The sequence below is a fragment of the Nyctereutes procyonoides genome, unplaced genomic scaffold (assembly GCF_905146905.1).
Source record: "Nyctereutes procyonoides isolate TBG_1078 unplaced genomic scaffold, NYPRO_anot_genome, whole genome shotgun sequence".
In the NCBI taxonomy this organism is placed as follows: Eukaryota; Metazoa; Chordata; class Mammalia; order Carnivora; family Canidae; genus Nyctereutes; species Nyctereutes procyonoides.
The window spans coordinates 15,965,414-15,987,790 of NW_026575043.1; the positions used below are offsets into that span (position 1 = coordinate 15,965,414).

Consider the following 22,377-nt stretch of genomic DNA (forward strand, 5'->3'; position numbering starts at 1 on the left):
TAAAAATCTTATCAGACAACTTAACTGGGACATTTAGTTTACTTATAATTAACTTGATAACTATGACATTTGAATTTAATTTGCCATTCTATTCCATTTTATATTTTCCCACCCTTTCCTTGTTATCGTCCCTTCGTTTGACTTTTTTTTTTTTTAAGTTTTATTTATTTAAGTAGTCTCTACACCCAATGTGGTGCTTGAACTCATGACCCTGGAATCAAGAGTCACATTCTCTTCTGACTGAGCCAGCCAGGCCTCCCTCTTTGACTTTTTTGAATTATTTTTATTGTGCCCACCACCCCACTATTTTTGCTCTAGTAGTTCAGAATGTATATACTCCCATTAATCTTCTCATGGTTGTCCTATAAAATATGATATGCATTCTTGACATCTTAACATTTAATATTAATTGAAACTTTTACCCTCTTCCCCAACAATGCTATAGAATACTTAACATTAGAATACTCTACCTACTTAATTTTGAATACTATAACTCTATTTATCTCTTCCCAATTTATATGCTATAATTTGCCATGAACTTTGGTTACCAATATACTTTTAACCTCATAACATCATTATTATTATTTTATGTAGCCAATGCTCATTTTACCATTTTCACTTCCTTTCATTCCTTCTACTATCTACAAGCTTTCCATCTCGGATTTTTTTTTTCCCTGAAGAATATTCTAGAATTTCCTTTAGCATAGCTCCACTGGTACTAATTACCTTGTGTTGTTGTTTTGAAATGTCCTTATTTTACCTTTATTCTTGCATGATTTTTGCTGGGTTCTTACTTGTCACTTATTTTCCTTCTATTTATTATAACGTCTTTTAACTGTATTATGGCTTCCATTGTGATTTTGAGAAGTCATGTGTCAGTTGAACTCTTGCTCTTTTGAGGATAAATCCAGGAACCCCACCCAGCTCTTATTTTGGGATTTTTTGTTTTGTTTTGTTTTGGGTTTTCCACAACTTCTCTATGGTGTCTCTGGGTGTAGAATAATATTTGCTAAATTTCATTGATTTTAAATTTCACTTTTTTCCTTCATATTTTAATATCTCTGAAATCAGGATGTGTCTTGTAACTAGAGGTCTTTTACAAAAAGCTGCTGGCCGGGCTGCAATCCTGGTGTAATTGTCATTGCTTGCACATGGGCAAGGTCATGGCTAAGCTTGTGTGAGCTCAGGGCTTCCATAACCAATTGTTTTGAATTTTGACTTTGTTTTTCAGCCCAGGGTTCAGCAAACTCTGGTTCACAGGCCAGCTGCCTGTTATTGTCCATAAAGTTGTATTGAAACATAGCCACTCTCGTTTGTTTATGTATTTTCTATGACTGCTTTTTTAAAAACCTTTTCAAACATTTGATTCCCAAAACTTTGTTTCCAACAAACAATCCTGATCACTAACTACATGAACAACCTCACTGATAACTCTTTTCTGTTATTATTACATACATTTTTTGGTTGTGGTAAAAAAAAATACACACAGAACATAAACTTATCATCCTAACCATTTCTGAGTGTACAGTTCAATCGTGCTAAATATGTTCACATTGTTTTGTGAAACAGATCTCCAGAACTTTTTCATCTTACAAGCCTGAAACTCTATATTCATTAAATAACGATTTACCTTTCCTCCTCCCCGAGCTCCACATATTCTCATGACTTTCCTTCCTTGTTAAGGCTCAATAACATTCTGTTGTATGTATTTACTACATTTTGCTCATCCATTTATCTGCCAGTGGACATTTGAGTTGTATTCACCTCTCGGCTATTATGAGTCGTGCTGCTATTAACATGGATGTGCAGATATCTCTGCTAAAACTAAAATTTTATTCTACAGTGACAAAATTGAATAATTATGACACAGAACCAGAGACTGTATGGTCTGCAACCCTAAAATATTTAACATCTGGACTTTTAGGAAAAAAGTTTTCAGACCCCTGTCCCAAACCAGTCAGATTGTTAGTGGTGCTGTTCTGACTCTCAGCTGTTTCATCTCCCAGAGCAGAAATCTCTGGATTTCCATTTCTATGGTATCTTGGTTTAGTCCTTCCTCACTATCTTGCCATCTCTGTGATGCCGTTAGGAAGGATACATTTATATTTCATCCAGCTTTCTTAGTTGTTTTCAGCAGAAGGGTTGGTCTGCGTTGCCCAGTCTATTAAAAAAGTAAAAGTCAGGGGTGCCTGGGTGGCTCAGTCTGCTAAGCATCTGACTCTTGGTTTCAGCTCAGTTCATGATCTCGGGGTCCTGGGATGGAACCACATCAGGCTCAGTGCTCAGAAGGGAATCTGCTTCCCCCTTTCTCCCTCCCCCAGCCCCTCCCCTCCTCATGCACACACACTCTCTCTAAAATAAATAAATACATCTTTTAAAAAATTAAGATCACCTCTAGTACCTTTTAATAAATCCCTTTTCTGCTTAAATCAGTCAGAATCCATTTCTTATCCTGTAGGGATAACTTCAATCATACCACCAGATGAAGCAGCTTAACCAGCCGAGGTTTAGGGTATATTTCGCTGGTTGATTAGTTGGTTGGATTTTTGGCAATTTTTCATATTGATCTATTTTCATACTAACAGAAAGACTGAAATAGCAGTACAAGGAATTCCCTTATACCATGTCCCCAGATCCACTAAATGTTTGCATCCATCCCCTTTGCTTTACCATTCTTTGTGGATGGATGTATACATTTTTTGAAACTTTTGAGAATATGTTGGAGACATTATGCTACCTTATTCTCTAAACACTTTGGTATAAAGTACGAAGAAAAAACTTTTTATATAATCAGGAAATTTAACATCGACACGATAATATTATCTAACCCATAATGCATATTCTATTTTTCTCTGTGGTCACAGGAATGTCCTTCACAGCTTTTCTTTATATCTCCAGTTTAAAATTGAATCCAGGATAATACATTGCATTGATTTTCAATTTCCTTTCATCTAGAACAATTTGACAGTTTTTCTTTATATCTTTGAAGAGTCCAGGGCAGTTGTTTTGTACAATGTTGACCAGTGTTGGCTTGTTTGATGTTTTCTCATGACTCTAAATTCAGTATGTGGTTTGGGTAGGAATACCACTGCAGGGATGTTATATCCAACTCTGCTTTCTTTCAGGAGGTATGTGAGTTGATTGTCCCAGGGTGAGTCATGTCACTTTGCTCACTGGATTAGGTCATATGTCCAGGGTCTTTTCTTGCACTGTAAAGTTAAAAATCTACCTTTACAATTAATAAGTAATCTGTGGGAAGATATTTTGAAACTATGTAAATATTCTATTCCTTATCAAACTTTTATCCATGAGTTGTAGCAACCATTAATGATTTCCTAACTACATCACTCCGTCTGTATTATTAGTTGGACTTTTACTGTAAGAACATTCCATCCTCCTCCATTTATGTATGTATGTATGCATGTTTGGGTTCATGAACTCATTTTATTTTGGGAGTTACAATGTATTATTCCCTAAATATGCATTTTGATGCTCAAAGTGTCCCATGGTGGCCTGTAGGAGCCCCCTCAAGGTGACTCTGGCGCCTACAGGCCACCATGGACACTACAAGCATCAAAATGAATATGTCCCTCTGAGGAGAGGCCTTGCCTGACAGCCTAATCTTTAAAAAAACAAAACAAAACAAAACAAAAAAAACCAAAAAAGGGTCTTTTTCTTACTTGAAGTATAGTTTATATGTAATATTCTATTAGTTTCAGATGTACAACAGAGTAATTCCCATTTTTATGCGTTATGAAGTGACCACCATGAAAAGTCTAGCTAGTCAGCATACAAAGTTATTACAGTATTTTGACTATATTCTCTACCTTATACTTTATATCTCTGTGACTTACTTATTTTATAACTGGAAGTTTGCACCTCTTACACCCCTTTTACCTGTTTAACCCATCTTCCCACCCCTATCTTCTCTGGTAACCACCATTTTATTCTCTGTACTTATGAGTTTATTTCGGTTTTGCTTGTTTATTTGTTTTACTTTTTCAATTCCATATGTAAGTGAAATCATATGGTATTTGTCTTTCTCAGTATGACTTATTTCACTCATCATAATGCCTTCTAGGTCTACCTATGTTATCAAAATGGAAAGATTTCATTCTTTTTTATTGCTGAGTAATATTCTATTGTGTATACATACACATAAAAATCTTCTTTATTCATATATCGGTGAACACTTAGGTAGCTTCCACATACTGGCTATTGTAAATAATGCTGTGATACACACCGGGGTGCATATATCCTTTTGAATTAGTGTTTTTGTTTTCTTTGGATAAATACCCAGAAGTGGAACGGCTGGATCATATGGTATTTCTATTTTTAGTGTCTTGAGGAAACTTCATACTTTTCCCATAGATCCTGCACCAATTTAGATCCCCACCAACAGTGCACAAGGGTTTCCTTTTCTCAACCTCCTCACCAACACTTGTTATTTCTTGTCTTTTTAATACTAGTTATTCTGGCTGGTGTGAGATCATATCTCATTGTGGTTTAGCTTTGCATTTCCCTGATGATGAGTGATACTGAGCATCTTTTCACACATCTGTTTGCCATCTGTATTTCTTCTCTGGAAAAATGTTTATTCAGATCCTCTGCCCAGTTTTTAATTGCATTGTGGCGAGGTTTGGGGGGGGGGGTTGTTTGTTTGTTTGGTGTTGACCTGTATGTGTTCTTTATATATTTTGGAAATTAACTCCTTTTTGGATACATCATTTGTAAATATCCTCTCCCATTCAGGAGGTTGCCTATTTCATTTTGTTGCTGGTTTCCTTAGCTGTGCAAAAGTTCTTCAGTTTGATGTAATCCCAACTCTTTATTTTTGCTTTTGTTGCCCTTGTCTGAGGACATGATCCCAAAAAAATATAGCCAAGACCCAAGTCTAAGAATTTTCTCCTGTTTTTTTTTTTTTTTTTAATTTTTACTTATTTATGATAGTCACAGAGAGAGAGAGAGGCAGAGACACAGGCAGAGGGAGAAGCAGGCTCCATGCCCCGGGAGCCCGACATGGGATTCGATCCCGGGTCTCCAAGATCGCGCCCTGGGCCAAAGGCAGGCGCTAAACCGCTGCGCCACCCAGGGATCCTTGCTGCCTGTTTTCTTTTAGGACTGACAGCTAATCTAAATGATCCCCTCTCCTTCTCTGTCTGTTGATCTCTATCAACTCACTTTGCTTTATCTACTTCACAGAACTAATCACTATTTAAAAGTATCTTGTGTGTTGATTATCCTTGTAATTTTTCTATCTCTTCAGCTTGAATATAAAAGATCTATCAGTCCTAATACATAGATATATTACTAGAAGCTGAACCTGGCACAATTTCTTTCTTTGTTAAATATATAAATAAATAAATGAAATCTTCCTGCTTAAAAATCCTATGAAAACATAACATATTTCTGTACCCTTATTTTACATCTAGACCACTCTCTTTCACCATACACAAAGATAAACTCAAAATGGATGAAAGATCTAAATGTGAGACAAGATTCCATCAAAATCCTAGAGGAGAACACAGGCAACACCCTTTTTGAACTCGGCCACAGCAACTTCTTGCAAGATACATCCACGATGGCAAAAGAAACAAAAGCAAAAATGAACTATTGGGACTTCATCAAGATAAGAAGCTTTTGCACAGCAAAGGATACAGTCAACAAAACTAAAAGACAACCTACAGAATGGGAGAAGATATTTTCAAATGACATATCAGATAAAGGGCTAGTTTCCAAGATCCATTTATGAAAGTTTTTCAAGTGACATTTGCCCTGACTCCCACCATTCCTCAGAGAAGTTTCTTGATTACACATCCAAGTAGGAAACTTTTGATGTATGGTAAGGACTACCACATTAGTGTGTGTTTTTTTTTTTTTAAATTTTGAAAGATTACTTACTTATTTACTTGACAGAGAAAGAGAGAGAGAGAGCACAAGCAACAGAGAGGCAGGCAGACGGAGAGGGAGAAGTAGGTTCCCTGCTGGGCAGGGAGCCCAACTCTGGCTGATCCCAGGACCCTGGGGTCATGAAGGCAAATGGTTAACCGGCTGAGCCACCCAGGCACCTCCCACATTGGTGTTTTAAATTTCCAACATTTTCATAGATTTGTCTACCAGTCTCTAACGTATTTAAGCCACTCCATTGTTCTTTGTAACTGTATCCCCAGAAAATCTCATGCTATTATTGTAGTTACTCTTTAAACCATTCTTCTTCCACTGGGTCATCTCTGATACACGGCCATGCAGGCGGAAAGTCTACTTTAAATACTCCTTGCTGAGTCCTCTGTAAAAGCCACCACATGAATGCTAATTGTGGAGCTTCCATGCCTGGCCCATTCAGAGGTATGCAGAAGGGGATCACCAGAGGTGGTAAGCGTCAGAATTTCAATGTGTAGACATGGCAGTAATCAGTGCTTTTCCTCCTAGCTCTTCATGACCCATTAAATCTATTTAGTGAAATCCTGAGAAAATGAATCTAAATTAGAGTTTTCCAACCAGTGACCTGTAAGATACAAGATACATTTTAACCACCATACACCTTTCTTCTCCACCACTTTCTCAGTGATATGACTTTGGATCTGCTCTTTTGTCTTTTTCTTTTATCTCACTTGCATAGCCTGGAATAGAGAATATATATAGAATCTTCTTTTCTGTAGCACAATTTTCATCAGGAAATACCACTTGAGACCAGTCCCTCGCTCTCATTTGGTCTAATATGATGGTACTACATGTTATTGGGACTCATGTACCATCTAGTCTGTCCTGTGCAAAGGTAAAAGTCAGTTGGCTGCAACCCTCAACACACAGCCAGTACAGAGTTAAAAACCAAACAAACTGGTTTTGTTAATGGAACTTTGGTTATGTAAGATGTTAGCATTAGAAGTGGCAGGTTGAAGGAATATATAAGAACTCTTTGTAATTTTTGTGACTTTTTCTCTAAGTTTAAAGTTATTTCAAAATAAAAATTTTTAAAGAAGCCCTCTAAAACCCTACATTTTTGCCTTGTGTACCTGGCCTAAAGTTCACTGATAATTCATTTTAACTGAAACAAATGGCCCGAAGTTCATAAATAATTCTCTTTAATCTTGCACTAACTTTCTTAACTGTTTCTCCTAATATCCTCAGCTCCTGATGACATTATGCTCAAAATTCCCTTCTACAGTTTGACACTTGACACTGTCCATCAGCTTCTGGATTTTGTATTTTCTTAAGAACCCTTTATTTTTGGATCATTCAGCCCATTTATCTGATATAACCCTTCTCAAGGATCCTTCCCAAGATGTAGGTTAGGCTTCCTGGGCTCAGCAATAGGACTCATCAGATTAGTCTTCCAGATAGCTACAGTGGGTGCCCCACTTTCTAAGTGTGTAAGTGTTCCTCATGGAAAAGTGAGCATGGACAGCCTCACCTCTTACCATCCTGCTCTCAGAGATAACGCTGTTAGTCCTCTTTCCAAAACCAGAACTTGGCTCTGAGAGGTTGACTTCTGCTCTATTTTCTGTTGGTGCTTAATCCCTAAGCCATCCTGACCAGAAGAGGGAGTAGTTATGATAAGGAACCTTCCAGCTCAGTCAACATTAGTCTCAAACTTCAATTGCTTGCCTAGTCTGTTCAAATGGACCCCTGCTATAGTTTCCTATTTGGCATAGACTACTATCGACTTACTGTTTAAAAAGATTAGGAATAGTAACTTTTTGCTCTTATTTCCTGAAATAATATATGCAAAGAAAAAATTTTAAAAACCACTCACCCATAAATTGCACCAAGCAACAAAAAAGAGATAGCAACATATATATGTATGAATCATGATATATTTCAATGTATATTTATTTCCTAATATTCTCTTCAATAAATAGTATCTACCAGAAACCTATATCAAAACTCCAACATCATGCACAAAAGTTAACATGCCCTTTAATGTTGGGAATAACTCAAGGATAACTGCTATCACTGACACCATTTAAAATTGTATCACAAATTTTTGCCAATGTAAGAAGACAAGAAAAAGAAACAAGAGGACTTAATATTGGGAAGGAAAAGACAAAACTGGTATTTATAGATAATTACCAGAAAATGTGAAGTATAATAGATTGAGAAACTATTAGAAAACACATGAGGGGGTGGTGCCTGGATGGCTCAGTTGGGTATCCAACTCTTGATTTCAGCTCAGGTATCAATCTCGGGGTCGTGAGTTCAAGCTCCACATTGGGCTCCATGCTGGGCATGAAGCCTACTTAAGAAAAAGAATGGTAAGAGATTTCTTGTCTTGCCAGAGTAGAGATCTACCATAATGTTTGAAATGTCATTTTGGCATGTGGATAGACCAAAAAAATCAATAGAATTTGATTCTATTTGGTGGATAGATTCCAGAAAGAGACTCCCAAATTTATGAGAATTTAGTGCATAATCTTCAAATCATCCAGGAGAAGATGGTATTGGCATAGCTGGTTTTCCTTAGGAGAATAAAAATTTAGGCGTCTACCTGAAATCATATGACAAAATAAATTCTAAATGGTTGAAGTCTCGAAGAGTTAAACATAGAGGGAAAACAAACAAACAAACAAACAATGGGAGTTAAAGAAAAAAATATAGGTAAATTTTTGTATCATCTTTTGTGTGGGGAAACATACTCCAGGTAGGTTCTCCAAAAATCAGGCTCTAAAATGGAGATTAGTGTCCAAGGGAGCTATTCACATTCAGTACTTATGGAGGAATGGAAGGCATTGGGATTATAGAAAGAAGCTGTGCTGTGATACAATTATAGTAACACCTCGCTTCACCCCAGAGAGCTAATCAGGTGCTATGGGCCCAAGTTAAGGTGAGGGTTTTGGCCTTTATAGCCCCACACCCTCCTGGCATTGGGTGTAGGCTGACCCCAGATGGGATGTGACCTGGGATGGGGTCACTTTCCTAGGCTGAAGGTAATTCCCAGAGAAGGCTGACAGCCTAAGTCCTGAGAAAACCCCATTTGTGCAGTGCACCATCCACACTTGAGCAGCTTGGATCAGTATCTTCCTATAAACTTAGGGGGCAGCTCCTCCAAATCCTTGGAGTGTCTTTTCTTGGGGGAAACTAACAAAGGGAAAATTAGTGGAATGACCTACAGCTTCCACCATTGCAGCTGGTCTTGAAGCCCTAAGATACCCAATGTCTCCTTCTCTCTCTCATTCCAGACTCTCCATATCCTTCACCAGCACCTCTGCTAGTCTGTATGGCCTACTTGGTGAGGTGATCCAGACCCTCATCTGAGAGTCTGAGCCTCTGATCACCATGTACTTCTCATGCCATTGCTATTGTACTTGTCATGCATCCTCAAAACTGAGTAAGAGAACAGTAAGAGTTGCTTGAGTGGAGCATTGTGCAATGCCAAAAAATAAGAGTGTTCAAGAAAACACCCACAGTCTTGAGGATATGTCAAAGAGATTCAGGAGCTGACTGAAAGAACTACCTATGGCCACAGCTGGAACAATTGGAGGAATTGCATTATAACCTGAAGTTTAAAAGAAACATCTATGAGCCCACATTGATATAAATTTTTAAATAAATTAGTAAATTGGGGGAAAGAGAAAAATCTCCTTTTTTATTTCTAAATAATTTTTGTAGGTATTCTACTCTAAAGAAGGTAGAGCATAATTCCCCATTCCTTATGTACAGTTGTGAATAATGACTTGAGTACTATATGGAAAGGGGGAGAACAGTAACTCTACAGTGGAGAAACTGACAAACACTACTTAAGTCAGGTGATCAAGGTTAGCCTCAACTCTGAGAAGTCATGTCAATAGAATGTACGCTTTGTATGATGTGATGAAAATGGCACTTCACCTCTGTGGTCTTCTTCCTCCAAACCCAAAAGTGCAATCTGATCATGAGCAAAACATGAGACAAAACAGGGGGGCAACTTTACAAAATGCCCAACTAGTACCCCTTAGGATTGTCAAGGTCATCAAAAACAAGAGAAGTCTGAGAAACAGTCATAGCCCAGTGAAGCCTGATGATTAAACATGATGTGGCATTCTAGATGGGATCTTGGAACCAAAAAAGGATATTAAGTAAAAATTTAGGAAATCTAAATAAAATGTGCCATAGTAACATATTATGTTGATAATGGGAAACTGAGTGGGGTGTGTATGGGAACTTTCAGTACCATCTGCCATTTTTCTGTAAAACTAAAGCTATTCTAAAATTAGAAGTTTTTTTAAATTTTCATGTATTTTTTTAAGATTTTATTTTTAAGTATTCTCTTCACCCAACATTGCGCTCAAACTCACAACCCCAAGATCAAGAGTCATGTGCTCCATAGACTGAGCCTGCCAGGCAACCCTTTATTTGTATTTTTTAAAAAAACACTAGAAGAATTAGCTTGTTAAACATGGTCTTTAGTGGATGTTAACCAGCCATCAAATAAGAATACACAAAAGCGGGCACCTGGGTGGCTCAGTGGTCGAGCATCTGCCTTTGGCTCAGGTCGTGATGCTGGGGTCCTGGATCGAGTCCTGCATTGGGCTCTCCCACAGGGAGCCTGCTCCTCCCCCTGCCTGTGTCTCTGTGTCCCTCATGAATGAATAAATAAAAATCTTTTAAAAAAATACACAATAGCCCCAAAGGTGGAAAACAATATATTAATTTATTTCCAAGACAATAACACAGAACATCATTGCAAACAAGGACGGATTTAGTAGTTTCAGCCATCCCCATGGGCTAGCAGAAACCCACTCTCCCAAACACTATAATCTTCCAATATTAAACTATTTAAGACATAGAGATGACCAGCAAGACATGTAAACATCTTCTATTCCAAAAGGCTTCTCATTCTAGATGAGAAAGATCCAGTGTAAAACATTTCTTCTTCTCAGGTGGGGTCATTTAAAGAAGTTTAAAAAAAAAACAAAACAAAACATGATTCTTGGACTCCACCATTAACTCCAGGCGTGTTCCCTATGCTCTAACCCTTTACCACTCCATACAGCTCCATCTTTTTCAGTAGAAGAAAGAAAAGAAGACTTACTTCAAAGGCATTCCCATAAATATGATTAATATTCAACAGGCACAATCACAGAAAAAATAATAAAATTGTGTTAATTAAAGATATCATTAGTTATAGCAACTTTTTCTTCTGTTAGAATAAATAAATATTGAGGAGCTCAATGGATTTAGGAGTACAAAAGTAGACTTCACATTTTTCTGAGGTGACGGCATGTGTTCTCATTTAACACTGAGACCATTCATAAAACCCACCCTCTCTGGTATACTAAATATGGCTTTATTTCACCTTCTCCAAATCTTCCACCTTAGGAAACTGAACTAAGGAGACCAATGAGAACATCCCAGTCCTCAGAGAACTTGTTTCCTAATGCTTATTAATAATTTCTCTAAGACTACTTACTTCATCTGCAAAATGGGGGTAATCACGTGGGCCTCCCAAGAGTGTTGTAAGGTTTTAATGCAATGAGCCATAAGGGAGCTATCGGGATGCCTACAACACAACTGGCTTGAGCTTCTATTCCTTGCCTTCTTTCTTTGGAATCCTCTCTGATTTCAATATTGATTTCTTTTTTTTGTAATATTTTTAAAATTTATTTGAGCGACAGAACAAGTTGTGGGGAGGAGTAGTGGGAGAGGGAGAAGCAGACTCCTGCTGAGCAGAGAGCCTGAGGTGAGACTCGATCCTAGAACGCTGGGATCACAGCCTGAGCTGAAGGCAGATGCTTTAACCAACTGAGCCACCCAGGTGTCCCTAGACCTCAATTTCTAATTACTCTTATCCTTGGCCTGATCTCCCAATCTACAACTCTGCACATGAATGTGTTAAAATATAAGCAATCCATGAGATTCTCTAGTGTAGCCTTTCCAACGTTGATGCTATGACCAAGAATTTTAGAGTGGAAAAGCTCTGTCTTCCTTTTCTCCTGTGTCAAACATGGGTCTGGCTTACAATAGACTCTCAAGAAATATTTACTGGCTGCATGCTGAATGAATGAATTGGATAAAGGAAGGGGATGGGGGTTAAGTGACACAAATGCTCATTCACAATTGAAAGCTCTTAAAAATCTAGGCACTCTTATTAGCACTTAAGCATTGTAAAGCTACTCAGAGACTACTCTCTGAGAATAAGCTACTCAGAGAATACTCTGGAGTCCTTAAAGCCTCATGGCATAGAATTTGGACTCCATTGTGCAGGTAAGATCACTTTGGTGGGGGTGGAGGATGGTGACCGAAGAGGAAAGTGATTCATTCTGAGGTTAGAGACTTGGGACAAGATCCACGCCATAGCACCTGTCTTCTAGAAATCTCTTCGTTCTGTGGGAAAGTTTCACTGTTCTCCACAGAAAGCAATGGCAGAGGGACTACAGTACATTCTGACCCACAATAAGAAATGCCCTGTTTCCCTGGGATTCCTTTGCTGAAGCGGCAGGCAGTGGCCACTGTCTAAAAATGCATCCTGCCTTCTGCCTGTGACTTTACCTCCCATGCAGAACTTCAGACACAGTAAACCGGAAGGGCTTGGGAACAAGACCGAACTCTCCATTCTGTAGCTCAAGTTGTAAAGGAGACTGCTGAGTTGCCCCAAGAGCTGTTTCTACGCTTATGTGTGACTGAGCAAAGAGGGGTGGTGTCCATGCACACGTGGCTATAGATCTGTCCTAAACGATTCCTTCTTCAAAGAAATGCACCTATTTTCCTAAACAGTATTATCTATGGTTCTTTTCATGAGAACATTTCCCGAGGATGAGTATCTGGTGCAAAGGTTTGATGCCAGTTAAACTGACCACTGAGCAGGACCTTAGCCCGCCGTAGAAGGGGCATCAGGAGGCTGCCAGGGGGGCCAAAGTGCCAGCATCGCCCTGCGCAGTCATTCTGATAGCAGAGTCCACAGTGTCCGGTGGATGTTTTCACAGGGGATAGCACGGCCAGGTCCTGGGGCTGCCACCTTGCTTGGGCAACTCTCAACACCAGCAGGGCAACGCTCTCTCCCAAAGAGAGGCTCTTCTTGGCTGCGGGGGCCTTGGAGCCTGCGCTCCAGAGGGTCAGAAATACCAGCTGGGCTGTATCACCGTTTCACTCTGGTTCAGAGTCCTCTCTCGAAGCCTCAGCTCCAGGCATTCCACGGTGAGGGGGTAGGTCGTCAGCTCAAACTTGTTAGCGAAGAGGCTGGGTGAATCAATCAACCACTTCAAGTCCCCATTTCCATAGATACAAATGCCACGTACGTAGCGGCCTGCAGGGGAAGCACAGGAGACAGTGAGGACACACTGGTCTTCCAAAGTGGGGGGGCAGCTGCCCCGAGGTAGAGGCTCGCCTGCCTACCGAGTAGCCGAATGTGTGCCAAGTGCTATGGGATTCTAATGGAATCGGATCGTGCAGGCCCGGGCCACAAGGAAGTTAAGCCCTTTATGGGAAGACAAAGGGTAGGCATACATACTTAAAGAACAGCAGGGTTAAACAATACAAGGCAAGGACACAATAGACTTCACCAGACAATACGTGTATTATCAAATGACAGTGATGGATGGAAGGTTCTAGAAGGGTACAGATGGGAGAGGTCGTTATGGGTTGCTCTGGTCAAGCCTGTTCTTTGAGCCCTGGCCTCATTTACCCAAGTATCTACTTTTATCTCTGCTTGCATGAGAATCAACCTCACTGGTGTGACCCATCAGGCCTCAACTCCTAACCCCCTCCAAGTGTTCCCCATGTAACCCACAGCAATCCTATTCCTCAGGGCCCTTTCTCCTCCTTTCTCCCACAGCCCTCACCCAATCTATCAGCAACTCTGTAAGCTCCACCTTCAAAATACAGATAGTACACGAGCCCTTCCCACCTTCCACCTCTACTGTCCTGACCCATGGCATCTCCACCTTCCTGTCTGAATTATCACGATGATAACTGGACTCTACCATCTCTACCTTTGTTTGTTAGTCTATACTCAGCACGACAGCCAGAATGACTGTCTTGAATATAATAAGCACATCATGACGTCTCCTCTGCTCAAAACCCTCCGAGGGCTTCTCATCGCACTTGGAGGAAGAGCCGAAATTCCAGCAATGGCATCGAAAACTCCTCAGAGTCTGGCCTCTACCTCCCAGCACCTGCTCATTTGCTTACAAACTTTGACAAGCATTGCTCACTCACTGTGGCCACACTGGCCTCCTTTGCCGGCCCTGTGCACACCAGGCGTGCCCTACTCAAGAGTCTACTTGGCTCTGCCCCCCTCTCCCCTTCCACCAGACCTCCCAGAGGCTCCCTCCCACACTGCACCCTGGGATCTGCCTCAAGGTCGTGTTCTCAGTGAGTTCTCTCTGACCCCTCTTTCTTCCTTCCCTGATTCATTTTTCTGGGCTCTTGTCACCAGATAATTATTTATTGTCTCTCTCCCTAGGCTAGAACATTAGGTCCAGAAGAGCTGGGCCTTGAATCTATTATGTTCCTCTCTGCATCCCTGGCATCTGGGACAGTACCTGGTAACTATCAGGTGTTTTGCTAATAGCTGTTGAAGGAAAGGACAGAGAAGGATGAGTGGAGAGTTAGTGGAAGGACAGACCTGTGGGGAGAGGGAGTGGCATCAGGGGCACGGACGGTGGCTTCATTGGGGACAAGGCCTCTGGAAAAAGGTGCCGAGGTGGGAATTTTCTAGTAGAATTGGGAGTTTGGTTGGGAAATGGATTAGGAAAGAATGGTAGGACATCGAACCTCTTTTCTAGAGGTTTCTTGGCATGGAGTAGAACAATTACAGTTGACTGACTAAAACAAACTGAAGGGCTGGGCCCTTTTTACCCCATAAATAGGGAGAATTTTTGAAGGTCTCTGAATGGAAGACTCAAATGGTGAAACAGACTTTAGCAAGATGAATTTCGCAAAGCTTTGCAAGGTACATTAGGAATCAATCATGAGGCCACAGTAACAATTTAATGTAAACCAGAGAGCTGGTTCAAAGTTAATGGTGGCCATGAGTGGGAAAGGAAGGGTATTAGAACAGAGGAGGGGCTGGCAGGACTTGTGATTAATCTGATGTGGCTGGGAGGAAGTACAGGGGAGAGTGGAAACCTTAGGGCACAGAAGCCAGAGGTATGGGAAGTCAGAGAGGAATGGGGGGGGGGGAGTGGTGGTGCTGAGAACTGAATACACAAGCAGTGTGCCCATGCTTAAGAAAATAAACAAGAGAGATTGTTTCTGCGCAAGTGAAGTAGAAGTAGCACAGACAACTTGGTCTTCAGGCCAGAGGCAATCTTTACACACTTGGCAGAGGGAAAAGAATCACTACCCAGCAGCCCAGAAGGCAAGGCAGGAATGCATGGAGAGTGAGGGGATCACTTAGAGGAGCCTGCACAGAGCTGAGACCCCAGATGGGTGACCCTAGTTGTGAGGATGCGTAGCTTTTCTTCAGGACACAGGAAGGAACAATGAGAGGGTGAGATGGAGGGATGGGCATGACAAACTGGTATGGGGATTTTGATCAAATGTCTTGAAAAGGGATGCCTGGGTGGCTCAGTGGTTGAGCATCTGCCTTCACCTTAAGCCGTGATCTGGGAGTCCTGGGATCAAGCGGTACATCAGGCTCCCCACAGGGAGCCTGCTTCTCCCTCTGCCTATCTTTCTGCCTCTCTCTCTGTGTCTCTCATGAGTAAATAAATAAAATCTTAAAAAAATAAATTAAAAACCCCCACAAATGTCTTGAAAGTTCTTCCTCAAGTTGAAATCATTATCTTTTGAGAGTGGGAAAGGCCATTTTAGCGTAAGATTGAATTTAAAGCAAGCAGGAAAGATGAAAAGGACACCAGGAAGATAATGAGATCCAAAAAAAGAATAAGTAGGCGGCCAGGAGGGTCTAGCCTCCCTTTTGGGGCTGAGTTTGGGACAATTCTCTAACAGTCTCCAGTAATGCTTTGCTTAGGCAAACACACGTTGTAAAGCAGATGGTGGTAATTGTCAGGGATAGGAATTGACCTTGTAGGGTCAAATGCAGGGGAATCTGGAATGTTAAGTGAGAACAGCATGGGATGGCTGACCCAGTACACAGTCTGGACAAGGAGTCCTCTAATCAGAGGACTTGGTCATGAGCTGGACATGCTCATTTCTCCTCTGGAGAAAGTATGCTGGCTGATTAAGGTAAAGACATGATATGCTGAAGAGCAGACTGTATGGTGATGTGAGGGTGTTGCCCTCCACAGTGGAAGAGGACGCTCAGAAAGACAGGAGACGGGGACCGGGTGTGAAAAAGAGCTGCAGACAGGCAGCCATTAGGAGGTTTTCCTCAGAAACATCAGGTCAATGAGATGCACCTGAGAGGGAAGCCAGAGGCTGCGGATGGACAGACTGGCAGACAAGTGGAGGAGGCCAAGCTTTGTAACCATGGGGAGCAAACGTCAAAGCCTCGCACCTACTTACTCACTTAACCACTCACTCACCTCCTGTTATGAGCTGAATTGTCCCCTTCCCCAAATTTGTATGTTGAAGTCCTACCTCCACACCAGCCCCCCAAGTACCTCAGACTATGACCGTATTTTAGACAGAGAGCCTTCAAAGAAATATTCAAGTTAAAATGAGGCCGTATAGGATGGGCTCTGATCCAATATGAGGGATTTTGGTATAAAAAGAGATGAGGACCCAGACACACCCAGAAGGAAGACAAGTCTCTCACGAGAAAGCAAATCTGTAGCCACCTTGATCTCCAACTTCTAGCCTGCAGGAGTGTGAGGAAATAAATTTGTTTTTTTTTTTTTTTTTTAAGATTTTACTTACTTATTCATGAGAGACAGAGAGGGCGAGAGAGAGGCAGAGACAGAGAAGCAGGGTCCATGCAAGGAGCCTGATATGGGACTCAATCCTGGGACTCTGAGATCATGCCCTGAGCTGAAGGCAGAAGCTCAACCACTGAGCCACCCAGGCGTCCCTAAATTTCTGTTGTTGAAGCCACCCCGTCTCTGGTACTTGGTTATGTTAGCCCCAGTTAATGAATACCATGCTCGCTATGTACCAGGCAAGAGAGTGAATGGACTGTATAAAGTCCAGGACTGATAAAAACCCTTCTTTATAAAGTTCTGTGGAAATGAAAAACTACTTAAACTTTCTCATTCTTGTGTATTTGGAGAACTATCTCTTTTTAGTGTTGCCTGCCATCATGCAGCAAATTCCTCAGGGCGAGGAGAGGCAGAGGCTGGTGTGAGGGGTAGGGGAGGCTCTGCCTTGCTCTGTGGTGAGAACATGATCTCACTTCTCATCCTGACCACTTTCCCTCCTAACCACTACACTCCCAAAAGGAACAGAAAGATGAATAAATAAGAATAAAGCAGAAACTAGTAAGAAAGTACTATGATAAGTTGAGCCTACCTCTATGCCCCCTCATTGATCATGAGCTGGAGAACATCAGTGAGATACTTAAATTTACTTTTCTTTTCTTCTTCTTCTTTTTTTTTTTAAATTTAAGTAGGTTCCAAGCCCAGTGTGGAGCCCAACGTGGGGCTTGAACTCACAACCCTGAGGTCAAGACCTAAGTTGAAATCAAGAGTTGGCCGTTTAACCAACTGAGCCACCGAGGCACCCCCTAAATTGACCATGTCTTGAAGCCTCTGGTTACTCTAAGAAATCACAGATTATTCTAAATAAACCAGCAGTTCTCTCCATGAGAACCCCTGTATTCCACAATGACCTTCATACCAACACCAACAAGCAGTGCAGCCTCCAAGTGTGGAACTAATGGCTCACCATGGCAGCCTCCATGTTTATCTTCCATGTCAATCCACTTTATAGCTCTGAGGTTACCAGCCCACGATGCATTTGGCATGGATCCAGGGACACCTGCGTGTTAATAAAGAAGAAAAGCAGAAATGAGAACCAAGAGAGAAGGGTGTCATCTCATCAACGAAGCCTCCAAGTTTTGCTTATTTTTTTTTTTTTTGGTAGGTCATCTTTCAGGTTAGATTTTCCATCATCAGTGCAAGACCTCAAAAGCTTATGGTATGAATATGTGGGGGTCATGAACTCTACCTTGCCACCAGTACAAAAAATACAGACATACATATATATATATATATATATGTATGTCTGTATTTTTTGTCATCACGTGTGCCCAAGTCTGCAAAATGAAGTTTAAGAAATACCACAGTGTGAAATCGTAATGCAGATAGCGGAGTTGGGGGATTTGGAGTTCTCTCTCAATGGCCTTTAACTGAATTGACTTTCAATCCTAATATTCTACAGCTTTGTAGGATTTTCCAGATGACTTCTATCTTAAAATGAAAGCTCAGAAAGCAGGCTGCCCTTTGTGCTAAGTGCTAATAAGTGAGAGGAGAGACGCCTGGGTGGCTCAGGGGTTTGGCGCCTGCCTTCGGCCCAGGGCATGATTCTAGAGTCCCAGGATCGAGTCCCACGTCGGGCTCCCTGTATGAAGCCTGCTTCTCCCTCTGCCTATGTCTCTGCCCCACCCCCCTGTGTGTTCTCTCATGAGTAAATAAATAAAATCTTAAAAAAAAAAATAAGCGAGAGGACTTCCAGGGCTACTCTTACATGAAGTTGCAATATTAGGCATACAGAAGGAAAATAGTTTGTTCACTACTTATAAACTCAAATCCCTTAGCACAGTACCCTTTATAAAATTATTTTAAATTTTTTACACCCAACGTGGGGCCCAAACTCATGACCCCAAGATCAAGAGTTGCATGCTCCACTGACTAAGCAGCCAGGCGCTCCCAACACATGATCCTTTTTTATTGGTTAAAGTGCTTTTTGAGCATTTGGTGTTGCCAAGCATTGTGCTAGGCCCTGGGGAGAGAGAGACAGAGAGAGAGAGAGACAGAGACAGAGAAAGAAGACATGATTCTCCAACACCCAGTGCAGATGACCTGTTGACCTAAAGTAGTAGGTTTCAAGGTTTGAGTTTCTCCTAGGATGATTGCACTGACCTATATCCAACTTCTCTATTTCTTTCAGCTGTTCTTTGGCCAAAAGTTTAGTGGCTAACCCATTATGTAACTTGTTATCTAACTCATCTTTGAAATGTAAAGAGTGTTAAAAAAAGGAGAGGAGGACTTTAGGTCACCATCTGGCTAAGCCAGGGCTTTTCCACCTTGGCATTATTGACACTTTAGATGGGATAATTCCTTGTGGTAGGACCTGCCCTGTGCATTGTATGATGTTTAGCAGCATGCCTGGACCCCACCCATCAGATGCCAGTAATACATACCCCTCAATTTTAACAGTCAAAAACATCTTTAGGTGTTGCCAAATATCTCTGGGAGGAAGTGGGAGTGGGCAAAACTGCCCCATTTGAGAAACACTGTGCTAAACTATTTCTTTTCTTTTTTCTTTCTTTTTCCCCACTGAACATGAAGCCCTATGCAGGGCTTGATCCCAGGACCCGAAGATCATGACCTGAGCCAAAATCAAGAGTCAGACGCTCAACTGATTCAACCATCCAGCTGCCCCTGTGCTAAACTATTTCAAATTACCCTCTCCATCTCAGTAAATTTTGGATATGTCACAGAGACTAAAGGGTCTATTTAATTCTAGAGAGTAATTTTACCCCCAAAGATTTCCATTACTGGAATGTAAGTATATGGGAATCAAAGGTAAATACAACAGAAGAATAAATACTTTGCTTCATAAGAGCTCCAACAATTTTCACCAGTGGGCAATGCAATCTGAATGTCACTTTGATGTAATGGCACCATACGCATGACATCTGTACCCAGACTGCAATAGTCCTTTCTCAGAAGACCCAGTAGGCAGAATAATGCCCCTCCCCATGACATACATTCAAGTCTAGATCCTAATCTCTGGAACTTGATATTATGTTATGTTACAGGGCAAAATGGAATTCAGTTTGCTAATCAGGTGACCTTAAAATAATAGGAGATTATACTGAATTATCCAGGCTGGCCCAGCCCAATGTAATCACGAGGATCTTTAACAGTGGTCTTGGTTTTTTTTCTTTTTTCTTTTTTCTTTTGTGTGTGTGTGTTTACCATTTGAAGGTAGAGAAAGGAGCTAAGGAACATGGGTGGACATTAGAAGCTGATAAAGGCCCAGATCCTACAGAAAGGAATGGAGCCCAGCTGATGCTTTGGTTTCAGTCTGGTGAGACCCGCGTCAGACTCCTGTCCTACAAAATTATAAGATAATACATTTGTGTTTAAACTGCTAAGTCTGTGGTAGTTTGTTCCAATGGCAAAGAAAAAAAAAACTAGTATACATACTAATGAGAGAAATATTATCCAAGATGATAGATATTTTTTAATAACTGAGCAAAACCAATATCTTTCCTAAAGTTTAATTGGATTAGGCACATAAACATGTTTCCTCTTTAGAAACATTAATAAAAATGTGCATTTTCAGAAGAAGAAAGCTCTGTGCTTTTGCCCTGATGTCACATGATATTATATGATGATCTAAATCAAGAATTGTACCAAGGTCTCCCAACTAAAATTAAATTTTGCATAACCTTTCCTGTAAATGGCATGAATCCTTACCCTAAGGGCTTGCTATAAGACAGATTCTTTTCTTCTCGCTGCCAAACTCAGAAAGTTTGCTTAGAAATATTGAGCGGTCCCCAAGAAAAATACCATTTATTTAGCAACATTTCTTTCTATTGCTTTGATTTGCATTTATTACTTTAAAAATCACTTTAGCAAAAAAAAAAAAATCACTTTAGCATTTGCCTTTCCCAAAAGAAGCTTCCTTTATTCTGCAGCTGAGTACTCCAGGTGGGGATGGGGGTGGGGGTGGGGTGGGGTGGGGAGGAGCTTTCCTGCCATTGGGCACCAGGCAGGGAGTCTCGTGCCTGTTTGGCATCAAGGTGGTGGGAACTTCAAGGTGCTCTCTGGAAGCTCCTGAGCCCAAGCCCCTGGCCAAGGGACACAGGCAGGAAGTGTCTAGTGCACCAGGGCAGGTGCCGCACAGGTGTTACAATGTGCACATTGATAACGAATAAAACAAGCCTCGGTTAAGTTAGTGGGGGGGGGGGGCGGACCAGGAAACAAAGAGATAATGTGGTATATTAACTTGTGCCAGCAAGATTAGCTGACACGGAAGTGATGTTTATGAGTCTGTTTTGATGAAAAGCTACCGCAGAAGAGTGTGAAGAACACGCTACCATAACATCAAGTCCCTACTTTCCTTTACATGATTACAGTCTTGAAAGGACAAGGTATTCTTTTCCTCATTCATTCTCACCAATATTGACCACCATAAACAGACTCTTCCTCAAAAACACATTTCAGTATTCTAGAGATAAGATGGTGACATTTATAATTAATGACCGCTGTCTGTAAAATAAACACACAACTCGTGTGAACCTCTGCTCATGGAATTACAAACCTCAACTTTCTTTCTTTCTTTCTTTCTTTCTTTCTTTCTTTCTTTCTTTCTTTCTTTCTTATTTATTTATTTAATTTATTTATTTATGATTTTATTTATTTCCTTGAGAGAGAGAGAGCACAAGTAGGGGGAGCAGCAGACAGAGGGAGAGGGAGAAGCAGACTCCCTGCTGAGCAGAGCCTGATGTGAGGATTGATCCCAGGACCCTGGGATCATGACCTGAGCCGAAGGCAGATGCTTAACCAACTGAGCCACCCAGGTGCCCCGAAACCTCAACTTCTATACTTTCTGTTTAATGACAAATCTCAAGCATGTCTGTTTAAATATTACTCATACCCATGCATACAAAATTACCTTCTTTTTGTTATATATATATATTAAATATTTTATTTATTTATTCATGAAAGACACACAGAAAGGCAGAGATGTAGGCAGAGGGAGAAGCAGGCTCCAGGCAGGAAGCCTGATGTGGGACTCCATCCTGAGACCGCGGGTCATGCCCTGAGCCAGGGGCAGGTGCTCAACCACTGAGCCACCCACGTGTCCCTTGGTATATTTTTTTATTGGAGTTATGATTTGCCAACATATAGTACAGCACCCAGTGCTCATCCTGTCAAGTGCCCCCCTCAGTGCCCGTCACTCACTCTATCCCCCTGCCCACCTCCCCTTCCACTACCCCTTGTTCAAAAATTATATTTTTAAAAGTAGAAGAGGGGAGAGGGACAAAGTCAAATTGTACTGTGTCTTCTCTCGCAAAGAATCCTGAGGTCCAGAAATACTGGGCAGGAGCGGGCACAGCCTCTGGCTTTGCAAGTGTGGTGGCTGCAGGCCTGGGCACTTGGGCATCCCCTGGGAGCTCGTTAGAAATGCTGAACCTCAGGGGCACCTGGGTGGCTCAGCGGTTGAGCATCTGCCTTCCCCTCAGGTGATGATCCTGGGGTCCTGGGATCGAATCCCTCATTGGGCTCCCTGCAGGGAGCCTGCTTCTCCCTCTGCCTGTGTCTCTGTCTCTCTCTGTGTCTTTCATGAATAAATAAATAAAATCTTAAAAAAAAAAAAAGGGGAGTT

The 22,377-nt window shown here is 41.3% G+C and overlaps 1 protein-coding gene across 1 annotated transcript in view; it reads right to left on the reverse strand.

The window, feature by feature from the left end:
• Window positions 1–10,608: 10,608 nt before the first annotated feature.
• Window positions 10,609–22,377, reverse strand: part of LOC129508007 (N-acetyllactosaminide beta-1,6-N-acetylglucosaminyl-transferase-like) — a 32,779-nt gene continuing 21,010 nt past the window's right edge. The window contains exons 2-3 of the mRNA XM_055322877.1: window positions 17,701–17,793; window positions 10,609–13,219 (exon numbers count right to left, since the gene is read on the reverse strand). Coding sequence (XP_055178852.1) covers window positions 13,029–13,219; window positions 17,701–17,793 — 284 coding nt within the window. The 3' untranslated portion in view covers window positions 10,609–13,028. The remainder of the gene's footprint in view (window positions 13,220–17,700; window positions 17,794–22,377) is intronic.